Source organism: Branchiostoma lanceolatum, chromosome 2, assembly GCF_035083965.1.
Source record: "Branchiostoma lanceolatum isolate klBraLanc5 chromosome 2, klBraLanc5.hap2, whole genome shotgun sequence".
In the NCBI taxonomy this organism is placed as follows: Eukaryota; Metazoa; Chordata; class Leptocardii; order Amphioxiformes; family Branchiostomatidae; genus Branchiostoma; species Branchiostoma lanceolatum.
Genome location: NC_089723.1, coordinates 22352176 through 22375387, shown reverse-complemented (window position 1 = coordinate 22375387; position 23212 = coordinate 22352176). Strand labels below are relative to the sequence as shown.

Below are 23212 nucleotides of genomic sequence, written 5' to 3'. Positions count from 1 at the left end.
GTTGTTCTATGTGACCAAGGAGGTTATACAGACAGGAGTATGCTCTGGATTTACACCCCGCAGCGGCCTTGGTCTTGGCCCGTCAAATCCATGTGTTAATCCATTTACCAAAGGTGAAATCCCCAGACGTCTGCTTGGTGGCCACATTTGCTTCTGTAACGCGCGGCATGTTTGTTCACCTGTAATAATTCACCTGACCTGCCGAAATCAACCGACCTTTGAACTGACCCGCCTTCACACCACCCCACCGTGGTACGAACTAACGTCGCCCTGTGTTTACTCGCGCCATATCAACACTAACCCCTCTACTTACTGTACATATCAGCTGAGAACATGCCATAGTTCACAGGCATCTTTAGCACAGGTACAAGGAAGATGGCTCCTGGTGGCGTCTTACTTCTTATTGTCACCGTCGTGACTTTCCTAGGTGAGTCTCTTTCTTAACCATGTACTCCTACTAAAATGAATGAACTACAAATGTAGCTTGTCGAGTAGAAGGCTTGAGGGTGGGGGACATGGTTTCATGTTTAAAACATGTCTTTACTTGTGATAAAGTCCACTTTGTTAGGTGAAGGACGATGACTCTGCTATACGACACTTTTCGCACAAATGTTTGTGAGTTGTTGTGACAGCATATTGGTATACATAACTGTGCTATATACTGTGTACCGTATTGTCGACCTATATTGACAGAACATATTGAACGCACGGGCCAACAGCACAATATACACCAGGTGATTTATGAACGGTTAATTTACCCGTGGTTAGTTGTGTTGGGTTCTCCGTTCGTATCTACCTCGTACTTAAAGATTAAAAGGAAGATAAGAAACAAATGAGCCTTTTGGTGGTGGGAATTCATGTCTAAAACCAGACCTTGGAAGTTTGTCATAGCCTACATACATGTAGATAATGGCTGGTTGCAATGAAAGTGCGAAAGTTTCATATGATAAATGATATGATAAAAGTTCTCGGCGGGGTAGGGCTATGAGTAGCGACGATGATAAGAGCGTTGTCGGGACGCACGTCTACACGTCTACATTTTTAAGGCTAACAGAATACAATGTACAGCCCTGGAAAACATTCAATGCTTTGGAGCGAAATAAAGCAAATGAATAGAAAAAAGTGCTTATAAATTGGCACTTCAATCACATTAATGAGCCCATCAAATTGATCGATAAATAATGCTTTTATTTGCAAACGCATGCCTCAGGGCTAATTGCAATGGAACAAACAGGTGGACAAACGTATGGAAATGTATAACAAGTCCAGACTATAGAACTACTGCATCTGATTTTACTGTAAATGCTAGAAATATTCGCGTGGTAGGGAGAAAATGGAGTGTTCGCGGTGGTTTTGAGTTCACGTTTGAGACAATAGTAGCGCTATAGTCACACAATGGAAGGGCTTTTCACGCTGGTTTTAAGTTCGCGATAAAGCGTTCACCGCGAAAACATGCGAACATAAAACCACCGCGAACACGTCTGTATTTACAGTACATCACTGAAGGATTTGACATCTTCTTTGAAGGTAGTGGCTAATGAATAGTTCCATGTTTTGTATCATATGTGGGTTTTGGGATATTAATGGAAATGTTTTTTTGTTAGGTTTTGTGATGGCACGCCTCATTTTGTGATGATTGAAACTTTTGAAAATACAATAAGATGATAAAGTGAGTATAAGTGATAGTTGACCTGAAACTTGCTATTACAGGGACAAAGCTGTCCGTACAAGCGGCTCTCACGGCAGACTGTAACTTTGACACCAGTCTGTGCGGCTGGACTCAGGACGACACGGACGACTTCGACTGGACTCAACAGTCCGGGAGAACCTCAACCTCCAACACCGGGCCTTCCGATGACGTCACGGGAAATGGTATGCAGGCATCAGAGGTCCTTTTTGTAAATGTCGTTCAAGATCGTCAAGCAATTATGTCCATTGTAATGTAATTAGGCCACGGGGGGACCCATACGATTGTAAGATAGTTTGAGGTTATCTGCAGTTTTCCAATATATCTACAAGGTAAAAGCATAGAAAGCTTGGGATTTTCTGTCATTCTAAAGCCGTAAAGGGGAACCCAACCTCAGTTTTTTTTAAAAACCTGATGTGATCGGTTTCTTCAAACATTAAGAAAATGCAACGTATACAAAATGGAAGAAAACTTCCTTTGCCGCAATTCGTATTACGTATGTAGTGCATGTGCAGCCTCTCGACGTAACACAGCTAAACAACAGTTCTCTCTCAGGACAATACATGTACACAGAGATATCTGGCATCCGGGATGGCAAGAAAGCAAGACTATCATCTCCTTTACTTACAACCTCATCAACCTCCTGCTACACGCTGAGCTTCTACTATCACATGTACGGCAACCATATTGGAACCTTGAACGTCTACGTCATCCAAGATGGCGCCGACTTGAGCACTGCTGCGCCTGCGTGGTCGCTGTCAGATGAGCAAGGTGACGTGTGGCACGAGGTTGAGGTGGTCATCTCGATGACTCAACCTTACAGGGTAGGTTATGACCTGACCACTTCAGGAAATGAGTAACTGCCTTTTGGTGTATCTTTTTACCTGGATGTCTAACCTTCATCGACGTACGCTAGGCTTCTTTGTCAATTTTGTTCTTAGCAAAACTTCCGGACAGGCATATTCATGCAAATGTATCTAGTATTACTCTATTCAGCGTGGAGACTGATCATTGTGTATACATTTTGTGATTAGAATTAATTGTTTATAGAAATTTGACTCATCAAAACGAAACTTAAACTAGACCCTCGGTCTTCCTCAATGTGCATTGAATCATGGCTTCTTTCGCGCGACCTTTAGAAAAGGCCGGTTAATCCTTTTTTTATTAAACGATCTGTTTCTTTATTGTTGGAACATAGCAGTTAACTTGTTCTTGTTGTCCTATTCTGTGTAGGTAATCTTCGAAGGAATCAAATCAGGAGGAACGACCTTTAGGGGTGACATGGCTATAGACGAGATCAAGTTTCTGCCAAGGTCTTGTTTCGGAGGTACGTTTCACTCAACAAGCTTATGGCATTCAAGTTATTTTTCCCTGGAGACGTTATGGTATCATAATCCTTCAGCCGTAGCATCCGCAGCCCGAGTCCGAATGTTACAGCATTCATTCCGTTCCAAGAAAATTGCTTCATGATCGAATAACACATTATCATGGCCAAAATACTAGTAGCTATGAATACAACGCATGGATGATTTCCTAATGTTTATCTCCGCACGACTGGTTGAGTTACAAATATTGTTTTGATGTCCTTTCAGACACCGATGAGTGCCTCAGCTCACCCTGTTTGAATGGTGGAACTTGTCTGGACCTTACTAACCGGTATGCCTGCACATGCGTACCGGGGTTTATTGGTCAACGGTGCGAAGAAGGTAGGTAGAAAATTCTACCACCCGAGTGTTATTGAAAAATGTGCTTAGCAGATGAAATATCAATAGCAAACACAGCGAATATGGATCGTATCAAATCAAATCTTTGAAAAACTTTTCAAAGCACTTAAAGCCGGCTAGTGCAGAAATACCACTCTCCCCTTACACGCATTGCGCAGTGACGTTATGCATCGATAATCCGACTTTTTTTAAACGTAGAAAGCTTAAATGTTTGTTTGAGTGATGTTTTTTTTTCGACAGAGAGAACTGGTTGTGACTTTGACACGAACCTCTGCGATTTCGAACAAAATCAAGATGACGACTTCGACTGGACGCACCAAGCGGGCGGCACGACAAGTGCAGGTACCGGACCGTCTGCCGATCACACCAGTGGGAACGGTAAAGCTTTTTTCTAAATCTACAACTTCTTTTCAAAATGCTTCTTTCTAATTTTCCGCTCTCTCTGTCCCTTTCTCTGAATTTCTCTCTTTCTTCTTTTATGTCTCTCTGTCTGTCTCTATGCCTGTCTGTTTGTTTGTCCGTCTGTCTATCTCTCTCAATCTGTCCCCCTCTCTCTGTTTGTCTCTCTGCTTGTTTGTCCGTCTGTCTGTCTCTCTTTCAGTGTCTTAATCTCTCTCTCTCCTCCTCTCTCATTCTCTCTCTCTCTCTGTGTATCTCGGAAAAGCTATCGTGTTAGTTTTTACAATGGTGAGGTTTTTTTATGATTATACCTTCTCTGAAGCTTAATTTGTTGACCATGACGCCATTTTGACATGTCTGCAGGTCAGTACATCTTCATTGAAACGTCATCACCTCGCCAGGTGGGCCAAGTCGCGAGAATCACCACCCATGCGATATACGTGACGTCACCAATCTGTGTGTCCTTCTACTACCACATGTACGGACGCGGGATCGGCACGTTGAACGTCGTCATCACGGACCCGAGTCAGCCGGCCGGTCAGACGGTCTGGGGAGAGTCCGGGGACAAGGGTGACGTCTGGCTGCAGGGGCAGTTTGCCGTGGACACTGCGGTGGGAGGAGGTGAAAAGACCGTGCAGGTAGTACATGATTGTACCTGAGTTGTTGTCTTTCTTTCTTTGTTTGATCCTCGGGCCATGTTGATTCGATTATCCTCTGGTGTACATCGCACGCGCCCTAACATCGCACGGATTTTTAACTGATCTTATTTTGCATAAGTACGCCGTGTTTGTGTCCAATGACTATGCTGATAAGGAAGGTAAATAACCCAAGTTCATGCGCATAATTGTCATTTACATTCAAAACATATGTGTACATATTCATTTCTTGTTTTGTCGAAAAATAGTATTTTCACAATAATGATGGTAGCGCTAAGTAGAGGGTCACTGCGTAGCTAGACGGCCCGGCACCTAAATATACGACCTGTGCTAAGCAGATACATAAGTCACACGGCTATCATACACATAAGAAAAATAACTTCATAAAACACTAAAAATTTGGGTCTTTAAGTGTTTGTTGAGAAGAAAAACGGCCAAAGAAAAACAACGTAAAGTTGCTGTCGTCTGACGACGTTGTTTTCCCGCCATTTTTTTGGGCCGCGATGGTGGAGAGAGCAAAATTACCAAAGCGTAATAAGTTAGGCACATTATCTGGCGTAGCACTAAATCAGAAGGTACATTCGTGAAAATGTCTCACAGCGTCTTCCGCATGTAACGCGGAGCATGAAGGGTCCATGAACAGTATGAATACATTTCTTGTCCAAGTATGGTCTTAAGATGATTGTGTTCAAAATTCATTCATTAAAACATGACCATTCTCTGGCAACCAGCAATGGAGCGCCGTGAGTTCCAGCGCGTAAAAAAAGTCCGACGTGTTTGGGCACCCCCCGTTAGTCGTGTTATATATGGCCTCCTTCGGTCAGTATTGACTATGGTAAAATTCTAAGTTGGACCAACCCTAGTTGTCCATTTGACGACTGTTCATATCAAAGAGAGCAAAATTTACATTTATAACTCATAGTCACCTGTCAGTAGCCTGATCCTAGTTACCGAGGTCCCCATACTCTCTCCTATACAATAGTTGGGAGAATTGTTGGGAGAATTGGAGCCTTGGTGGTAAACTAACTAGAATGACACCCATGGTAGCCTAGCGCCTGTCAAACGATCTGCTTAGAACTAACAGAACAGCACATTTTTCCGTTTACAGATAACCTTTGAAGCAGTTATTGGAAGGGTTGGATTCGGAGATATCGCCTTAGACGACGTTGCGTACATCAGTGGGCCATGCCCGACCCAAGGTGAGACAAACGTATGCAGTACCACCTTCAATAGATAGGGGGCGAAGTCCCCTGTTTGGAAGATTGGGATAGGATTTTACATGGTGATGATGAATGGTTTATCAAACACTCGCAGCCTATTGACTGAATTGCGGATTCATGAAATTGTTTTCCAAACTCGTTTCAAAACTTGTTTCATTGGTCAACAAACAAACAAACAAACAAACAAACAAACAAACAACCAGACAGAACAAACAAAAGAGTAAACAAAGTCAAGGGTGCCGTTCCTGATTATATTGTGATCTGAAAGTCATATTGCAATGCATATGCTTCCTTCTTCACATTTCCAGCGCCCTTGCCCACTACCACGCCATTGACTACCCCATCTAGACGACCAGCAACCCGACCTCCACCACAAACAACAACCACTCCCACACCAACCACGACTACCCGCAAGGCAACAGCAGCAGGCACCGATAGCGCAAAGCCCTTAGACGACAAGACCAGCAACAAGCCTCTCATACAACCACAACAGAAGACATCTCCTTCCCCCACTGCTTCCGTCGGACAGCCCGGGTTGACTCAGCACACCACGGCGGCCATAGTTGGAGGCAGTGTGGGCGGAGTGGGCGCCATCGTGTTAGTCGTGATCGTCGTTTGGGCGATACTGTACAAGAGAGGGGAGATCAATTCTAAGGAAAAGTTCCTCCACCTCATAGGGATGCATGGCGACGACACCGTCACGTACAACGTCAAGTCCATGACGTCAGCTGAGGGTGGGTTTGACAACCCCGTGTACGGTAACGGCCTGGAGGTCAAAACTACCGAGGAACCGTCGGTATGATAACACTGAGAAATGACATTCAAATGTAGTGAAACGACTTCTGCCATGTAGCGAAACTATTTCTGCCATGTACCGAAACGACTTATTCCATGTAGCGAAACGACTTGTGCCATGTAGCGAAACGACTTGTTCCATGTAGCGAAACGACTTGTGCCATGTAGCGAAACGACTTGTGCCATGTAGCGAAACGACTTGTTCCATGTAGCGAAACGACTTGTGCCATGTAGCGAAACGACTTGTTCCATGTAGCGAAACGACTTGTGCCATGTAGCGAAACGACTTGTTCCATGTAGCGAAACGACTTGTGCCATGTAGCGAAACGACTTGTTCCATGTAGCGAAACGACTTGTGCCATGTAGCGAAAGGACTTGTGCCATGTAGCAAACTGTCAATCAGCGAAACGACCGGTTACCGATAGTAGTTACTCTACCTTATTACTGGCACAGACTGAACAAAATTTCGGCAAATGTGAAAATTAAGATATATGTAAATAGATAAATAAATAAACAACACTAGTAATGGTAATTACAACCATTAACAATAATGTACTCTAAGACACTGCTCTATTGTACATGATAAAAGATAACACTGCTGTAAAACGAGTTGCTTGTATGGAGAATTTTGATGCAAAAATTAATTTGATGAAAGTGTATTGAGCAAGTTCACGTCGTACAAACCCTCGTTTCAGGTACCCTAAATATAGATTGGGCGAAATGTAGATACGCGCCTAAGGCACTGCCTTAATATAGCTCAAAGATTGGAAGAAATGCAGGTCTGCGCCTAAGGCACCGCCAAAACCTGCTACTTGTGAATGTCTCTGTCATGTGTGTCCGAAAGCACGATGAAATGTAGTAAATTGGAAATTGTTTCCATACCAGTCTTATAGACTGACTGACACAGAGACTAGGAACAGACACATTTGACAGAAAGGTTTAATATAAGTGAGAATCTAAGGAAAAAGGATAAGGGATTTATAGAGTCAAATTGCAACCATCCTGTCTTCTCTCCGTATGAGTCCTAGATACTTACATACTGTTCTTGGAATGTTATGCCTTCCACTACGTAGGTGCACGTCCTAATGTCAGCAATGACAGTACATCTATTCACATACTGCTGCCACAATGTGTGTACATGTATGTTTAGGCAAACACAGTCTCCATGGTTGCACTGTTGCTAATCCAAACGTTTACATGACCATTCCGACCTGATTTCCCAGGTTAGATATCACTTGGACAGCGACCTCGCTGTGACCGCGCTGCGACGTAAGATTTGACAAAGCGCGCTACGAATTTTGTAAATAGAAAAACGAATCTGTTTACGCTTTGTGTGTTTTGTTGTCTTTTCGGTCATACTTTTACATTCTGTTATATTCCAATTATAAAATCAAGGTCGCAGCGCAATCGCCGTCTAGTTCGATGGGGGCCTTAGGTACATGTACCCTTTGTTGTGTCCCCGCACACACACAGCTTCATACAGCATTCACTAAACTAGAATAAAATGGGATGATAAATATCTATAAACACCTATCACAGTATCTACATATTCACCGCCGATATCATAATCTGTACATAGGAATATCTCTCTGGTTATCCGCCTATCCATTTTCATGTAAACACCGTATGTTAAGAAACGGTAAAGCATTGAAGTTTTCTAATTACAACAATTAGATAACTTTATTTATTTTGGCGACTTCTTAATCATTTCTCCGGTCAAAGGCTTTAGCTGCGTTGATTATCCTGAATTCTAGATCGTTTGACCCGTATTGCCTGGTAGTAACCCACAGACAAAATGGTAAAGCTTTTGATCTAGATTTAGAAAATAGTTTATCCAGAGTTTATCCCCTTTAAACTGCTCCCAAGACTAAGGATTATCTGGTCGCCAAAGGGGAATTCTCTAAATGCTGGATTAGGAAAAGGCAACCCTGTTTTGTGGATGGTGACCTCTATGTAGGTTAGTAGGGTAGGTCGAGATGAAATAGGTACCGAAACGAAAACCGTGAAACTTCTCTCATCCAAAAAGAAGGAGGGGGTTACAAAGCAACCTTTAAAACAAAAGAATGATTTTTGTCAAGTCTCAAGACGATTCGAGTGGTCAAAATTTCGTAAGATTCGTAAATTGAGCAAGTCGATATGGAACGAGGGGTCGACTAGTGGCGCACACGTGTGAAATATTGTCTAGACGAGGACGGCCCTATCTTTCAACAACCCAAGACAGGTACCTTAAGGGCCCGTTCAGACTTGTACGTATATCAAGTCCGTATGAGTTCCGTATTAACATGTTTTGATTTAGGTGAAGTTTGCGGGAAAGAAGTTGCTTTTTTACTTTTACACCGTTGTGCAGCCTGGTTATCGAACTTCGACTGAAAACACACACACACACACACACACACACACAAACAAACACACACACAAACACTCACACAAACACACTCACACACACACACACACTCACACACACTGACACACACACACATACATACGGACACACAAAATGCCCATACCCACCGTGTTACCATCACACGGCCTAAAGGGTATTCAGGCATCTCAAGTTGTTTGACAAATCCCTCTCAAGATGCCCTTTACACTCTATTTTTGTGACTAATTTCTATACCAATTGTTCTCTTATGTTTGCATTGAGAGACCGTGGCAGATGTGTATGGTAAATGTACGTATCAACATTATCATTAGGCCACGGCAAGAAAGTTTATGGATGACATCCTCTGCAGATTCTAAATTCAATGCGAGAGGGTGGGAAAAAAACAAGAAGGGTAAACAAATGGCTAAATTTCCCCAATAGACACCATAGACACTAGCTGTAACAAGAATAGTAGCGACAAAACATGGTATCACAGCCGGCCAACATTTTTTCATTATTCCTGTAATCATGAGGTGCACAAAGTGACACTGGTGTGGTAGGTAGCCTGGTGTCACTTACCAAGTTGGCAACTTCACTCATGGCAACCACATTGGTGCAACTTTTACAACTATCGAACTACTAAGTTTCACTTTTACAACTACAGTCATGGATACCTCACTAGTGTCTCTTCTACAAGTACAATCATGGCTACAACACGACATATTTTCTGATTTGGTACTTTCTCTTCATGTTGACCATCTCCTAAAGGGAAAAAATGTTATCCATAAAATTGACTTGCTGTTGCCTTACCCTCGCCAGCAAATCTTAAAACGAAAAGAATCGTTGTTGCTTGAGAAACAGGCGCTCGACTCGAAGCACTCAGTAGTAGACACAGATCTGCAGATTGATGTTAAACTGACCGACAAACACACGGGGTAGTCTTTGTTCAAACTCGCCGATGCAGGAACGACTGTACATAGTGCATGCAAACATGCTTAACTCCACTAGGGGTCGCAAACAAATCCGAGTGAGTTGTTATTGACGCCGACAGTGTCACAGAGAGAATGCAATGAGCAGGCTAATGAAGAAAAGATAGCTGAATACGTTAGAGGTGTTTCAATCTTTTATAAACACTTATTAAGTCGAATTGTTCAGCTGTGCGGCTGCAGAAATGTTTTGTAATGTTTGATATCAATATAAACGACATACTGTATAAATATTAAACTGCATATTGACATGTGAACAATCGTTGATCGAGAGAGAGAGTAAAAGAAGGAGGGGGCGAGAGAGAAAGACAAGGAAACAGACATGCAGAAAGAGAGAGAGAGAGAGAGAGAGAGAGAGAGAGAGAGAGAGAGAGAGAGAAGGAGAAAGAGAAAGAGGAAGAGAGAGACTGTCGTATTAACATGTAGCACCTGTATTTCCCCGGGATAAGTAGTAACTAGTAGTCAAATCTTTATCATGGCTTCTGATCGGCTACACAGATGTAACGATTCTAGCCTTACAGGCAAACGTGCTATTCGCAAAACGAGCCCAAGAAAACTACAGGCGCGGTGCAAATGTTCGTACTGATGTCACGTGACTACAGGTGTGACGTCATGTCGCCGGGCTCTCCCACGCACCTTGATCAGACGGACGGTAACTGATGATAGCCTCGGCAGCAGACACAATGCAGGCGTTTCTACGTTACATTTTCGTTGATTATTGCCATACTATGTACTCATTTAACGACGATTCAATCTCTACAACTGGATAAGATATGGAGATTACTTCCGGACGTTTCGAATGACACCATCACATCACTCTTCCTCAGCGTCACAAGAATAAATTAGAAGTTTCTTGCAAGTTCATGCCCGTGGGCTAATTGCAAATACATGGTATTTGAACAAATGAACCGGCAGGACGAGTCAATGCATGGATGTCACTCAAAACGTCCGGAAGTAATATCTCCGTATCTTATCTAGTTGTAGAAATTGGTTTGTCAAAAGATATTGTTCACCTAGATGTCGAACCCTGATCAACGTATACGTATCATTGTGTAAATGTTTTCGTATTACCTTCGTCTTCTGAAGGACCCTGTATTTACGGAGGCCGGCTTTATTGTTGAACACGGAAGCCATCAGAACGTGACTGTAGTCAGAAAACAGCAGCAAAAACTGCGGTATGAAAACACCCGCCGTGGAGCCTGCCGTGGAGGCTATCACTTCGCGTGATGAGACAGTCCAAAACACACATGTGTGCACTCAGTCGCCAAAACATTCCCCGACTAGCCCTTTGAAGCGCAGCTAAATGATCACGTCGCTGAGAGCTGCTATTCCCCTAGTAACAATTCATGGGACTTGAACTCGCAACCTTTTGGTCCGGGCTTGGACAAGAACATGTGGTATCCCATGTAGGTCACGGCGTTCCTCTTAACCCCACTCTGCACGCTCCGGTTCCTGCGTTTATTTGCCGAAAACAAGCCGAACAGCGATTTCGTGCCCCAGATATTAAGTTTCTTGCACGCCCTAACCATTTTCCGTCGGTCCACCAGGGCGAGAGCCTTTTGCCGCACCTCATTTATTTCTGAAGCTACCGATGTAGACCCATCAGGGGTGCAAACGGCGGAACTTGGCATTGTTCTCCAACATTTAAAAGACATACACAGCTGACTGACAGTACTGAATACTTGAGGATGTATGTAAGGACGTCTATACCTGTATAACATTTGTCTCAACGTTTCCATTGTTTTCTATCCCGCTGAGTTTGTATTTACAAAACTAACTGTAGAGATGTCCAATGATGAGCACATATCTCCAAACATTATTTTACAAGGCTAATAAACTCTACCCCGGGACGAAAACGGGCAACACACAAAGATTGCTTTTTTGTCGCCATCTAGCAGTGTATTCCAGTTACGTTTTCGAAAATCGTTTATTCCTGTCAGTTTGAAAACTTCAAGCCCGAGGTAATCAAAGTTAGCCTGTCGCAGTGCTAGAATCCAGGCAGCCTGTATAGATTTGAGTACTGCGAGGTTGTCAGGATATCCCGATGGACAGTAACAAGACAGACCCGCCGTGTCTTGACCAGTTTTCAGCAAGAAAAGACAAAAAGAACCGCTGTGTTTGTTTACGCTGTGAAGCGACGTAAACGCTAATTCATCACTTTCTACGTGCGGTCGGACGTGAGGAAAGCCATGAATGCCGCAAATCGTAACGTCTTCACAAGTCTGGAGCGGAGGACAAGGTCTTTGACAAATAATTAAGACTGCGGGTTGTTGTCTGAGACCAGCCGACGTGACGTGCTCGCTAAAATGGGTATAAAAGAACGCCCATGTCCTGGATTAGAAACCTTCCCAAACGGGCTTCGCCTCCTTACACGGTGAGCCGCGGGTAGGTAGGGAGTCCCCGTCAATGGACTTTTCAGCGCCGGTGTTATGCGATCCTCCCGGGGGTAAATAGAAACAGAAAACAGTAGAGGAGGAGGCCTCGGGGAGTTTTGGGGCGGTTAATCCTCATTGGTGAGACCACAATTGCCAACGGCTGGGCCTGCGCCGGGGACTGAGAAGGGTTCGGAGAGGCTGTCCGTGCCGTCAGAGCAGAGGAGGGGGCAACAGCTGACATGGCAGCGGTCCAACAGCAACCCGTGCCCCGCGTCCTGGCTCTACTCTTGGCCGGACTGTTTTTCTTGGCTCTGGCGAGCGGTAAGTTGACGTTGTCTTAACGACTAATCTGCTAAGAGTTCAGCATAACCGGAAAAAGTGGCCATGATTTCGTGCCAAGTTTTAGGTTCACGGCCATTGCTCATGCATGTGTCTGTTTCCTATATAATATCGGTGTATCCTTATAATTACTTTACCGTTCTCTCATGTTGTACCCACGCAATGTCTGTATGGATCTAGAGGTAACCTTGGTCTTCATTATCATGTACAGGGACCAGACACAACATCCAAGTCGTGTTTCCGAGGAGGGTTCAGCGGGATCAGACCGGGTCGCCCTGGCGCGGGGCTCGGTGGCGGGTCGCACGTGACGCCGAGGGCACGTCTGACGACCCCCATCAGGAGGACTTCGTCTTCTACCGCATGGACGCCTTCGGCAAGACCCTGCTGCTCCGCCTGACGCCTAACAAGGAGTTCTTGTCGCGGTCCTTCCAGACGGTGACCCTGGGCGGTGACGGGCGGGTGGTCGATCTAAGCGGGAGTACCGGGGCGTGCTTCTACTCCGGCACGGTGGAGTCATTCGAGAGTTCGTCCGTGGTCCTCAGCACATGCAGTGGACTGGTGGGTGCATTTTTACCAAGCTCGTTACCTAGATTAGGTCTAGAATAGAAAATAGACATTTTGTTGCAGAATTTAAACATATGTATAGGGGGATACAACCTATGTTTCCCCCACTTCAAACAATACAAATTCATAGTTCTAAAGAGTTTAGACAAACCTTTTATTATGAATCATATCTGCTCTTACAATTTTACCATTACAAAGAAACGAGAAATGGAATTCACCTAGTGTATCATTCTTGTAGTAACTTGAAAATGTAAATATGTATCTGTAAACTATTATTTTGTTTAACGTAGTGGGTATATTTGTACAATAAAGGTCTTCATTCATTCGTTATCAGCGGCAAATCAACGTCGGTTACTTAAAAAGCCACTCCCCGATTGGTCCTACTAATTAGGCACGATATATTAGCCCTAAAAGGTGGCCTTAAACTAGCGATCGGGTATCAAACGGTGCAGTGGGGGCAAGGTCTGAAGGATAATTCGATTACAACCCACTCTAGCGTCATGAAACCTTTTCTGTGATCAGGCCAGGGGTAACGCTACAATGTTGTCAGCAGCCGGCGTGTTTTGTCTCAATGGCGACGGGTATAGTGCAAGGGAAAGCCGACTGTCGGGTTTGATGTATCCAAGGATGTTCTACGGTAAATGTAGTTCCATGACCTTTTTGAGGCCGTAGGGCAAGGTATTACAAGGCGGAGCCCATCCCTCTCTTCCAATGCGAGTTTTACGGCTCCCCAACCGAAATCATCAGGCACCCATTTTGACACCTGAGTGGAGTGATAACAGTTGTGTAAAAAGTGCCATTCCCAAGGGCAAGAGATCAGATCAAGAGAACACCATACCGCATCAAGAAGGTTTTACTCCTCAACAAAGAGCCTCTGCGATGTATCGGACTAGAATGTCGGGACCACATGGCCAGGCACTGTAACCTACATGTCAAGTGGGGCAGGGGGAAATGTATGGTTCTCCTTTTTTAGTGCAATCATCGTCCCAGCCAGCAGTGGTGCCACTAGCTGACGTCTTTCTTTGGGCAACCCCCGCTGAAAAGAAGGGGACGTTTCACTATACATTTGCGGCAGAGAGCGAGTGCATTGTACTCATGACCCACTTCTTTCCACCTCTTGTCATTCCATGACACCTTTTTTAATCTGACCATGAATCAGAAAATGAATACACTGCACCCAGACAGTTCGTGATTTTTTTGTTGGTGTCGTCAAATTGTGTTGTTTTTTGCCTTTAGGCCACACCATCTTAATTTTATGGATGACATCCTCTGGAGTCCCCAAAACTAATGCGCGAGGGCGAAAAAAAGAAAAATCTAGCAAAAAAAAAAAAAAAGATAAACTGGAGGACTAAATAGCTGGTATTGCCAATTAAACCACAGAACACAGTGTAACAAACAAACAAGTCTTTATTTGTTGGCATTAGCTCATATTAAAGTAGCCTGGGTGCCATCCTATTTCTACCGGGGCTCCTACACTCGCTTCCCTAAAAGCTTCCCTGAAATTTTTTTAGGGAAGCGAGTGTAGGAGCCCCGGTAGAAATAGGATGGCACCCAGGCTAATATTAAAGTGCTTTTAACATGGATGATGCCTGGTTTAAAGACCCATATGTAACATTTGGCCGTTCAAAGAAAAAAAAATGTGTTCGGCTGTGTACACAACATCACGCCTTCAGTCAGAGCAAGTATTGTCATATCATGAACAATATACTACTGGGCTCATGAGGGGCGGCGCCCTCTTCAATCGCTCCTAGTCACATACATACCAGTTGTGTTGGACAATGTGAGTGTATATAGTGTATTACGACAAGCCGGCTCAATGCTGCCCCTTTGCGGCAATATGAGTCTACAAATTTCTTCGGAGGTGATTTTTTTTTTTTTTTTGGAGAACAGGCGAAAATCAATGCGCGCGCGGATGTCATCCATAAAATTAAGATGGTGTGGCCTTAGCGACGTGAAATGTAGTTATGCGCCGTGCTGTAGAATACGACTTTAGTTGAGAACGTCTAGTTGACTCTGTTACATTTTTTTCTACACAAATAATCTTTTAAGTTTCGCAATCTGTGATAATGTATTCTTGTGTGTCCTTTCGGAAGTCAAATGCGAATTTTCAGTTAACGTTCTTGCTCCCTTATGGAGAATGTCAGTGGACGGTCCCCTTGTGGGGACTAATTTTGCACGTAGCGCGGCTCGTATGTCTGGCCTGAGAGAGAGACAGGGAAGTCCTCGCGCGTGTCTTGATAAGGTAAGAGTGAAGGGAGCACTCCGCCTGACCAGCCATGTCCATGTAAGGCGGAACAGTCCGTAAATCGTCCCTGTCTCTGTCTGGAAGGTGAGATGCGACGATGTCGGAAGCAGGCGGGGAGGTAGTCTATCCCCGTAGTCAAGATTTTATTCGGGGGAGAGGGTGTTCTTTTTAGATTTTTGGGACAGGCGAGCACCGAAGGCGTTAGCTTTCAAGGGGTGTACTCGGTATCCCCCCCCCCCCCTCCTTTGAAATATTATGGCCATTTAACCCTCAGAAGTGGCATCTCCTGCGTTTTTAGAGGATGTCAATGGGTGAGGGGGGGTGGGTGGGGTTAACGGAGACTGCTTATACCAGCGCTGTCAAGAGAGGATGCATTGATCTTCCTTTGGGCTGTGGTGGTTCTTCCGAACCCCCGGCGAATCCCCCCTGCATGCGTACGGGTCGGCATGAAGTCTCAATTATAGGCTCTCCGGTATTGCCCCAGTTTTTGCTGATGAACTACACCTGTGTCGTTCTCTGTTGTATTCTAACGGTTATAGTCTTCAACTAGTTTAGCGGCCATCAAAATACGTTATAAATCACAAAACCCAGTTAGGTATCAAAACACCGTCTGAGGAGTCCTGGAATATAGACTAATTGAAAAGGTTAAATTGTTTTGACCCGTTACACGTACACGAACATGCACTTTTAGGGCTTTGACTGTCTGGGGTACAAGGACGCCTCTGTAGTGTCTGTCAGGCATAACTTGTTTGGACAAAATAACGATTGAAGCCCAAGTGCACAGACAGAAAACGTCCACGCATTTATTATTTTTCAATCTCCTATACACTTCCACTCAAGGCCCTTCTTCTATGCATCCACTTGCCGCATTGGAAGAGATATAAATCACCTAAGAAATGGCTACCTTGCTACAACAATAAGCTAGGCAATGCATAGTTTTCTGCCGAAACCGTACCAAAGAATCACGATTGTAGTTAAGATAGGACATTGTACTAGTAAGTCTTTTTTGTTTCCCCATACCGCTGTAACAGATCATGCAGATTGATAGCTCACAGCGGGTTCTTATCACCCACACTGTCGTCTGTTTACACACGCTCGATCCATCTTAACTAAGTTGTCACCGGACACTAGGCGGAAACCAGGACAGGCTTTGGCTTTAGAAGCTCTAAAAGGCTTGAAAATAGGCAAATATCTCTCCTCACTCTCCACTCTCCCATTTTCAACATACACACACATACGCGCACGGGCGCGTGCGCTCACACACACACACACACACACACACACACACACACACACACACACACACACACACACACACACACACACACACATACATACACACACACACGCACACACACGCACACACGTACACACCCACACACACACACATAAACACACACACACATACACACACACACACACACACATAGACATACATAGATATACAGAGAGAGAGCTAGGGGGCAGACACAGGATCAGACAGAGAGCAGCCGAGGGATGTTGGAATTGTCTTTGCAGACACTTTTGGGATCTGAATGAATGAATGTAAAGTTTACGGCCTTTTCGACCAATAGCCTCAAGTGCCACGTCCTATCATTGGAAGTCAAGAACTGAACAAGAACAAGGACTTTCTTAGTTGATGTTGATTAATGGTAGAGTCATTTATTCGCGAGCAGGACATGATCTCCCATCCTGGATACTGTAGGAAAAGCCACATTTGAAATTCATACTGTCGGTGAGAACGGAGCATACGTGCTTCTATTCAACTGAAATTAAACATGCGATATGAAACTTACAAGCTTCTTGGTCTTCAGTAGCATCAGTAGCTTTTGTAAGATGTAAGGGCTTTGGCTTTGGTTAAACGAAGGTAAAATCGATTTGCTTTTAATTATCTAACCTTGAGAAACTGACATGGTGAAACTTTGACTAGAAGGGAGAAATTGTCATCGACATCTAGATGCAAAACTTCCTAATACAATGAGGATAAGCCTTTGAATATTCAGAGAAAACTTGTTCCTGCTGAAAGACAGGTATGTGTGTACAGTACAGGTACTGTACAGGAGGTCGGTAGTGTAGGAGGGACGACACTTCAAGGTCACGGTAAACTCCCGAAGGTCTAGGTAGGGAATGCCAACATGGCCCCGGCAATCTGGAATCTTGACCCTTTTCTTCCATTACATCAATTATCTCAGTCGTACGTCCAGACAGAATCACCCTGTAGGCTCATTTGTACCTTCGACACCACTTTTATAAACTCAAAACAAACAATGTTTTTACTTTGGGCGTATTTTTTTTTTGGGGGGGGGGATCTCTGAGCATCTTGTATGTACAATGCTTTGTCAAATATTGTGACAGCCTCACTTAATTTCTCTAACATTTAACATCTATAGTGCTACCCATCTCTTCCAATACTTTGTATAAAGTAACATTCAAGTGTTTATTACAATTAGTATCACTGCTCAAAGCTTCTTTGAAAATTGATGACATTTCTCATCTGATGACATCATGAATCGACACAAATACCCCACACATTAACTAATTGAAGTAAATGTATCTAGTAGTGTTTTTATTTGTGTGTGTGTGGGGGGGGGGGGGGGGGTATTTGTGGCGTCTTGTAGCTGCAATAATGGTTTGTCAGATACCGCGATGGTCTCACTTATTTGTCTATAGACGGTTTTTAAATGCACTTCATAGCTCTTCCATGCAAGACCTCTTGCAAAAAGTAACATTGAGGTTTTTGTGCTATTAATATCACTTATACGAAGCGATGCTCGAAGCTACGTTGTACCTTGAATACTGGTTTTACCATGAACTCATTACAGTCAATTTAGCAAACCTGGAAAGCGGTATCCTTTCATCCCCCATGAGACCCTCCACCTGTCACCGGCTTTCCCCGCACCCGAATGATTTTTGGCAAGGTCGGCGACAAAAGGATCATTTAGTTGGGAAGCGGTCACGCTATTTTCAGCCTTTCTTAAAACTCCCGTGACAAAACGAGCGTTTTGTTTGGATGCGGTCACGCCATGTTAGCCCTGTTGGTAGCCCGCGGCCCTCGGTCTTGTCGTTTCCGATTATAACCGACAATTGCCGACGGTAACGGACGTCCGTCCGAGGTGCTCACGGCGCAGTGGCAGCTGGGTAGACATGCGTCGCCTTTAACACGAAAACCATATTTTCGGAGAAATAGGAATGTCGGGTTTTGGTGTCACTATAAATAGACACAGACTCTCTAGTTTATGGGTACCATATGTCCAGCTAACAAGTTTAGGGTAAATCTAGTGCATTGTGTGAAACAACAATAACAAAAAAAAATTGAATAGATTTTCGGCAACGCGATATCCTAGCTTCATCTCTCGTGTTTCATTATTTCAAGTATCATATGTCAATCCTCCCTTACGTTAACTATATTTTTGTTTGTTTGTTTATTTGTCTGTTTGTATTGCATACCCGGTAAACCGCCTCATGGCGTAACACATGGCATATCCAGGCAGATTTATTTGATCCACTCACACCGGGAAGAACCCCTACTCTTATCGATAAATGTGGTGGAGGTATGGCTACGAGCAATCCGAGAACTAGGTACTCATTTACGCCTGAGTTGAGTGAGAGAATTGTTGTGAAGTGCCTTTTCCAAGGGCCCAGGACCTGTCAGGGGTTCGGACTCAGTACCTCCGGGTTCTCCGTCAACAACCCGAACCACAAGACCACATCATCATCTGGTCGTGACAGTCTCACGGGTGCTCATGGCCCTTCTCTTCCATCCCTCCGTATTGCACTGGACAGGTCATCTAAAGTATAGTTCGCACCTAGACACATTTGATGAACTTCATTTCTCTTAGTATACCTTGTCACTCTACCTGCACGCTGAAGAAGATAAAGGTGCATCATTATAACACAGTGGAATAGTAATATCCCCCGGCTAGTTGGGAAACCCTGGCATGTACATGCTGAACAAATAAACACAGAGGAATAAATCAAACCGTTTGCCTTTGACAGATGGGGCTGATCAAGGTGAACAACGAGCAGATGTTGATCGAGCCGCTGTCGCAGAGAAGGCGGTACTTCCGCGGGAGACCTCACAGGATCTACCGAAGAGAGCTGCCACAGGCTTCGGCCACACCGTTCTGTGGCACCGAGCCAGGTAAAGTCACGGCACCAAGGTTTTGCAAACAATCGTCTCCAGTATGATAAGATGTCCCTCTTTCAACTTTTGGTCGCGTGTCTATTTTAGCTGTAAAAAGCTTAAAGCAAAACATATTTTATCAAAATTTGCTGATTTTTAACCATAGAACTCGAAGTGTGAGAATCGGCGATTCTTGTATCGCCGTTAGCACACAAAACCGGTCAATTCAGTAAACGCTGCTACCTATACATTTCGCCATCTGTCTAAAGTAGAAGTGTACTATATGCATCTCTGGGTCGTAGACCCAGGCTATAGTAGTTGAGCTACAAAGCATACATGTACAAAATCGTGTACTTATAGTTAAGCCCACCAAAAGCCATTACAGTTCATTGTAGCACTAACGTTTTGTCAGCGTTCTTGCAGTTTTTCATGACAAGCGAAAGTCTAAAAAAAAGCCTTTCATGACTTGGTTACACCAATAAAGAACAGTTCTACAATTAGTTAGTGTGTAATTATATCATGAACTTCCCTTTCTGTTGCAGACGACAGGGAAAGCGAGAGTGATGACGAGGGGTCTCGACAAACGAAGCGGTCCGCCGTGAACAACATCGACGCCCGCCAGAGGACAGTGGAGGCACTGGTCGTGTTGGACAAGACCATCGTGAAGCATCACGGGAGAGCGCTGGTCAAGACATACGCCCTCACGGTCATGAGCATGGTGGGTATCACACCGGGGTTTCATTGTGTTTTCATGGGATCATTTTTGTAGGAGCTCTTTCGCAAAGACATGTGCTGACTACAACTACTACTACATGTATATGTTGACCTTTTAAAGAGAACGATTTAAAGATCAAGATGTTATATGACCTTCGACCTCACTGCGACCTAAATTGGATTCGTGTTACACGTAACTTTATATTGGAAATATCTTGCAAAATGTGCAAGGATAATTGAGAAGGCAGCAAAGCACACAAAGCGTAAAAAGATTCGTTGTTTTTTTCATCGATAAAATTCGCTCGGTTGTTTGCCAGCGTGCCACAGTTCTATGTGGCAGCCGCTTATGTTGGTGCATCACGCCGGAGGGTGGTACCGGTTGGCCAATTCTAGTACAGAGGACCAATTTCCATAAAATGTGGGGGGTGGGCCTATTTCTCGCTTGAGCAAGGCCAACCCTCATAAAACTCGTTTCATAGCATGTTGAGTTATCCTGTGCCAAAAGCTACATACCAACGCCACTTATTTGCATGTTACAGGAGGAAAACATTTCGTTTAGATTTACTAAGCTACGTTTTAACGCTCTGCGCCGCCGTACAGCGAACAGTACAGCACGCAAGGACCCGATGTTTGATTAGTTCAAGAACAGGTGAATCAGGGAGTCGTGACCGCCCGAACTCCTGTCACAAACCGTTGTCTGTAGAGCACAAAATGACCCGTGATGTGTCAACGTAGACTACACAAGCTAACACCCACCGTGTTCAAATAGCTCCAACCTTGAACTAGAATCTTCAAGGTAGTTTAAGGTTATCGAGGGTCAAACCATAGTTATACGCACAGCAAAACCTGGCTATCTGACCGTCAAAACACAAAAAGGAACTTACGCGCAATTTTTGTTTGGCTAACTCCAGTCTTTGTAGAATGATGAACAATCTACTGCTTTTGTGACGTCAGGTTATGCTGATAGAACACGTGAGCAGTGGATGATAAGTTGAAGAAAGTTTATGGCGACACCCGTCTCTGTTTTGGTTAACAGAACTTTGCTTCCGAATGGTTTATACCAATACAGATGTACTTTCAAGCAAAAACCTGACGTTGTCCACAGTTGGTACAGCCTACAGGGAGCAGTGTGCCAATGTTATTATTGTTCTTATTGCCTGCCGTTTTGTCCCGCTGTTAAAAAATGTCATGAAGATCAACAGAGCCAGACAGGATTCGAACCTGCAATTTTCTGATCCGAAGTCAGACGCGTTATCCATTACGCTACTGGCCCATCTCTATAGCGGGGTCCGTACGCCCGACTATCATACTTACATACAACAATAAACGAAAGATCTCGTAACTCCGTGAAATACTTGGAGTTCTTCTAAATGCATTTTTGACGAAATATGAATCAACCATGTCCATTTTGCACATGTTATAAGCTCCACTTTCGGACCGTGATTAGCCATCCTCGGGTTCCTGACTTTCAGCCATGTGCCAACATTGCAATTAATATTGACTTCCTGCCAGCCTGCCGAAACAGATTTGGACGTAGGCCAGCACAACCTTCGCATCCTGGCAGTCTCGCCAAATCAGCCCGGGAAAAAACACACGCCAAGACAAACAAGCCGGCCGAAAACAATGCCTCCGTTTTCACGGAGATGAATATATTCTAATTGCTCTTTATGCTCAGATAGACAGATGCACTAATGCTTGATACGGTATTGGTTTGTTGTTGCTAAGGAAATTATTGCTTCAAGATTCAGTCCAAAAAGTTCATGTTGTGACAATTGGGCTCCATCTGAAATCAATTTGCTGGTGACAATTTCCGGAATTGGCACACTAGGTCAACCCAACAGTCCTAATGTCTGAGTAAGTAAGGTATTAACACCCTTATTAAATCAGGACCCCTTTCGCTCCACGTTACATCGCTCGCAATGTAACCCCTTCGCGAGCGATGTAACGTTGAGCGATAGGGGTCCTGATTTAATGAGGGTGGGTATTAAGGCCAATATTCTGTTTCGGCGCAGGAGAGAGAGTTCGTCCTCACGGGTGGTAAAGTTTGTACATGGGGTTTGTCTGGCTTCTGACATGGCCGGTAACAGAGGCCGGACTTGTAGCTGTCTAATGTGGGTCAGTGAGGTGTTAGGTCATGACACCTAGGCAGGGAACGTAGCAGGCAGGTAGCACAAGAGGTCAGCTAGGAAGAGTCACAATGACACACTAACACCGTTTTTTCGGACGTCTGGCATGGCCGGTAACAGAGACCGGACCTGTAGCTGTCTAATGTGGGATAGTGAGGTGTTAGGTCATGACACCTAGTCTGTGAACGTAGCAGGTAGTGTAGGAGGTCAACTAGGAAAAGTCACGATGACGCAATATTAAACGCCGGTTTGTCTCACTGACATCTGACATGGCCGGTATAAATAGAGCTCGGATCTGTAGCTGTCTATTAAATGTTAGGTGTCAGGACGTGTCGGCGAGGGCGAGGAAGGGAACGTATCATGTAGTGTAGGATGCCAGCTCTGCTTGAAGTTCACAATGACGCACAAACATCGTTTTTTCTGACATCTGACATAGCCGGTAACAGAGACCGGACCCGTAGCTGTCTAATGTGTGAGGTGTTAGGTCGTGACCCCGATAGAGGGGACATATCAGGTAGTGGAAGATAGACACTGCTCTGAAGGGTCACAGACTCACAATGACGCACTAACACCGGTACCTATACCCTGACTCTCCCCCGGTCAAAGACCGCATGCCTGGTCAGTTTTAGAAACTAGGGTCAACTCATAACCGCACGGGTCAAACTAACTAGGGTCACATTTGGACGAACGTATTGACCGCGATTCTTCAGCCAAAACCGTTTAATTGTTCGTTTATTTGAATTCATCACAACGTGAAGTGGGGGAGGGGGGGGGGGGAACAGGTGCATTATCTACCTTTACAAGTTTATCAACAGAGCCCGCGCTATTCTCGGAATGTGGGGAAAACCCTTTCTTTATTGGGAATCGGTGTGCCTTATTGGACCGTAGCCTTATGAG

General features: G+C 44.4%; 2 protein-coding genes and 1 non-coding gene across 3 annotated transcripts in view; 2 read left to right on the top strand and 1 right to left on the bottom strand.

The window, feature by feature from the left end:
• The first annotated feature begins 28 nt into the window (after positions 1 to 28).
• LOC136427968 (MAM and LDL-receptor class A domain-containing protein 1-like) lies at positions 29 to 6965 on the top strand. The gene is made up of 9 exons (XM_066417200.1): positions 29 to 427; positions 1711 to 1872; positions 2243 to 2511; positions 2921 to 3014; positions 3280 to 3393; positions 3652 to 3789; positions 4174 to 4448; positions 5575 to 5665; positions 5995 to 6965. Exons 1-9 carry the CDS (start codon positions 376 to 378, stop codon positions 6486 to 6488), a joined length of 1689 nt encoding a protein of 562 aa, XP_066273297.1. The 5' UTR covers positions 29 to 375; the 3' UTR covers positions 6489 to 6965.
• A 4915-nt stretch (positions 6966 to 11880) lies between these two features.
• LOC136426922 (A disintegrin and metalloproteinase with thrombospondin motifs 17-like) overlaps positions 11881 to 23212 on the top strand; it is a 45048-nt gene continuing 33716 nt past the window's right edge. The window contains exons 1-4 of the mRNA XM_066415642.1: positions 11881 to 12525; positions 12755 to 13101; positions 19349 to 19493; positions 20018 to 20193. Coding sequence (XP_066271739.1) covers positions 12444 to 12525; positions 12755 to 13101; positions 19349 to 19493; positions 20018 to 20193 — 750 coding nt within the window. The 5' untranslated portion in view covers positions 11881 to 12443. The remainder of the gene's footprint in view (positions 12526 to 12754; positions 13102 to 19348; positions 19494 to 20017; positions 20194 to 23212) is intronic.
• On the bottom strand, positions 21390 to 21462 carry Trnar-ucg (transfer RNA arginine (anticodon UCG)). Its single transcript has one exon. It is a non-coding gene; the product is annotated as a tRNA-Arg (tRNA).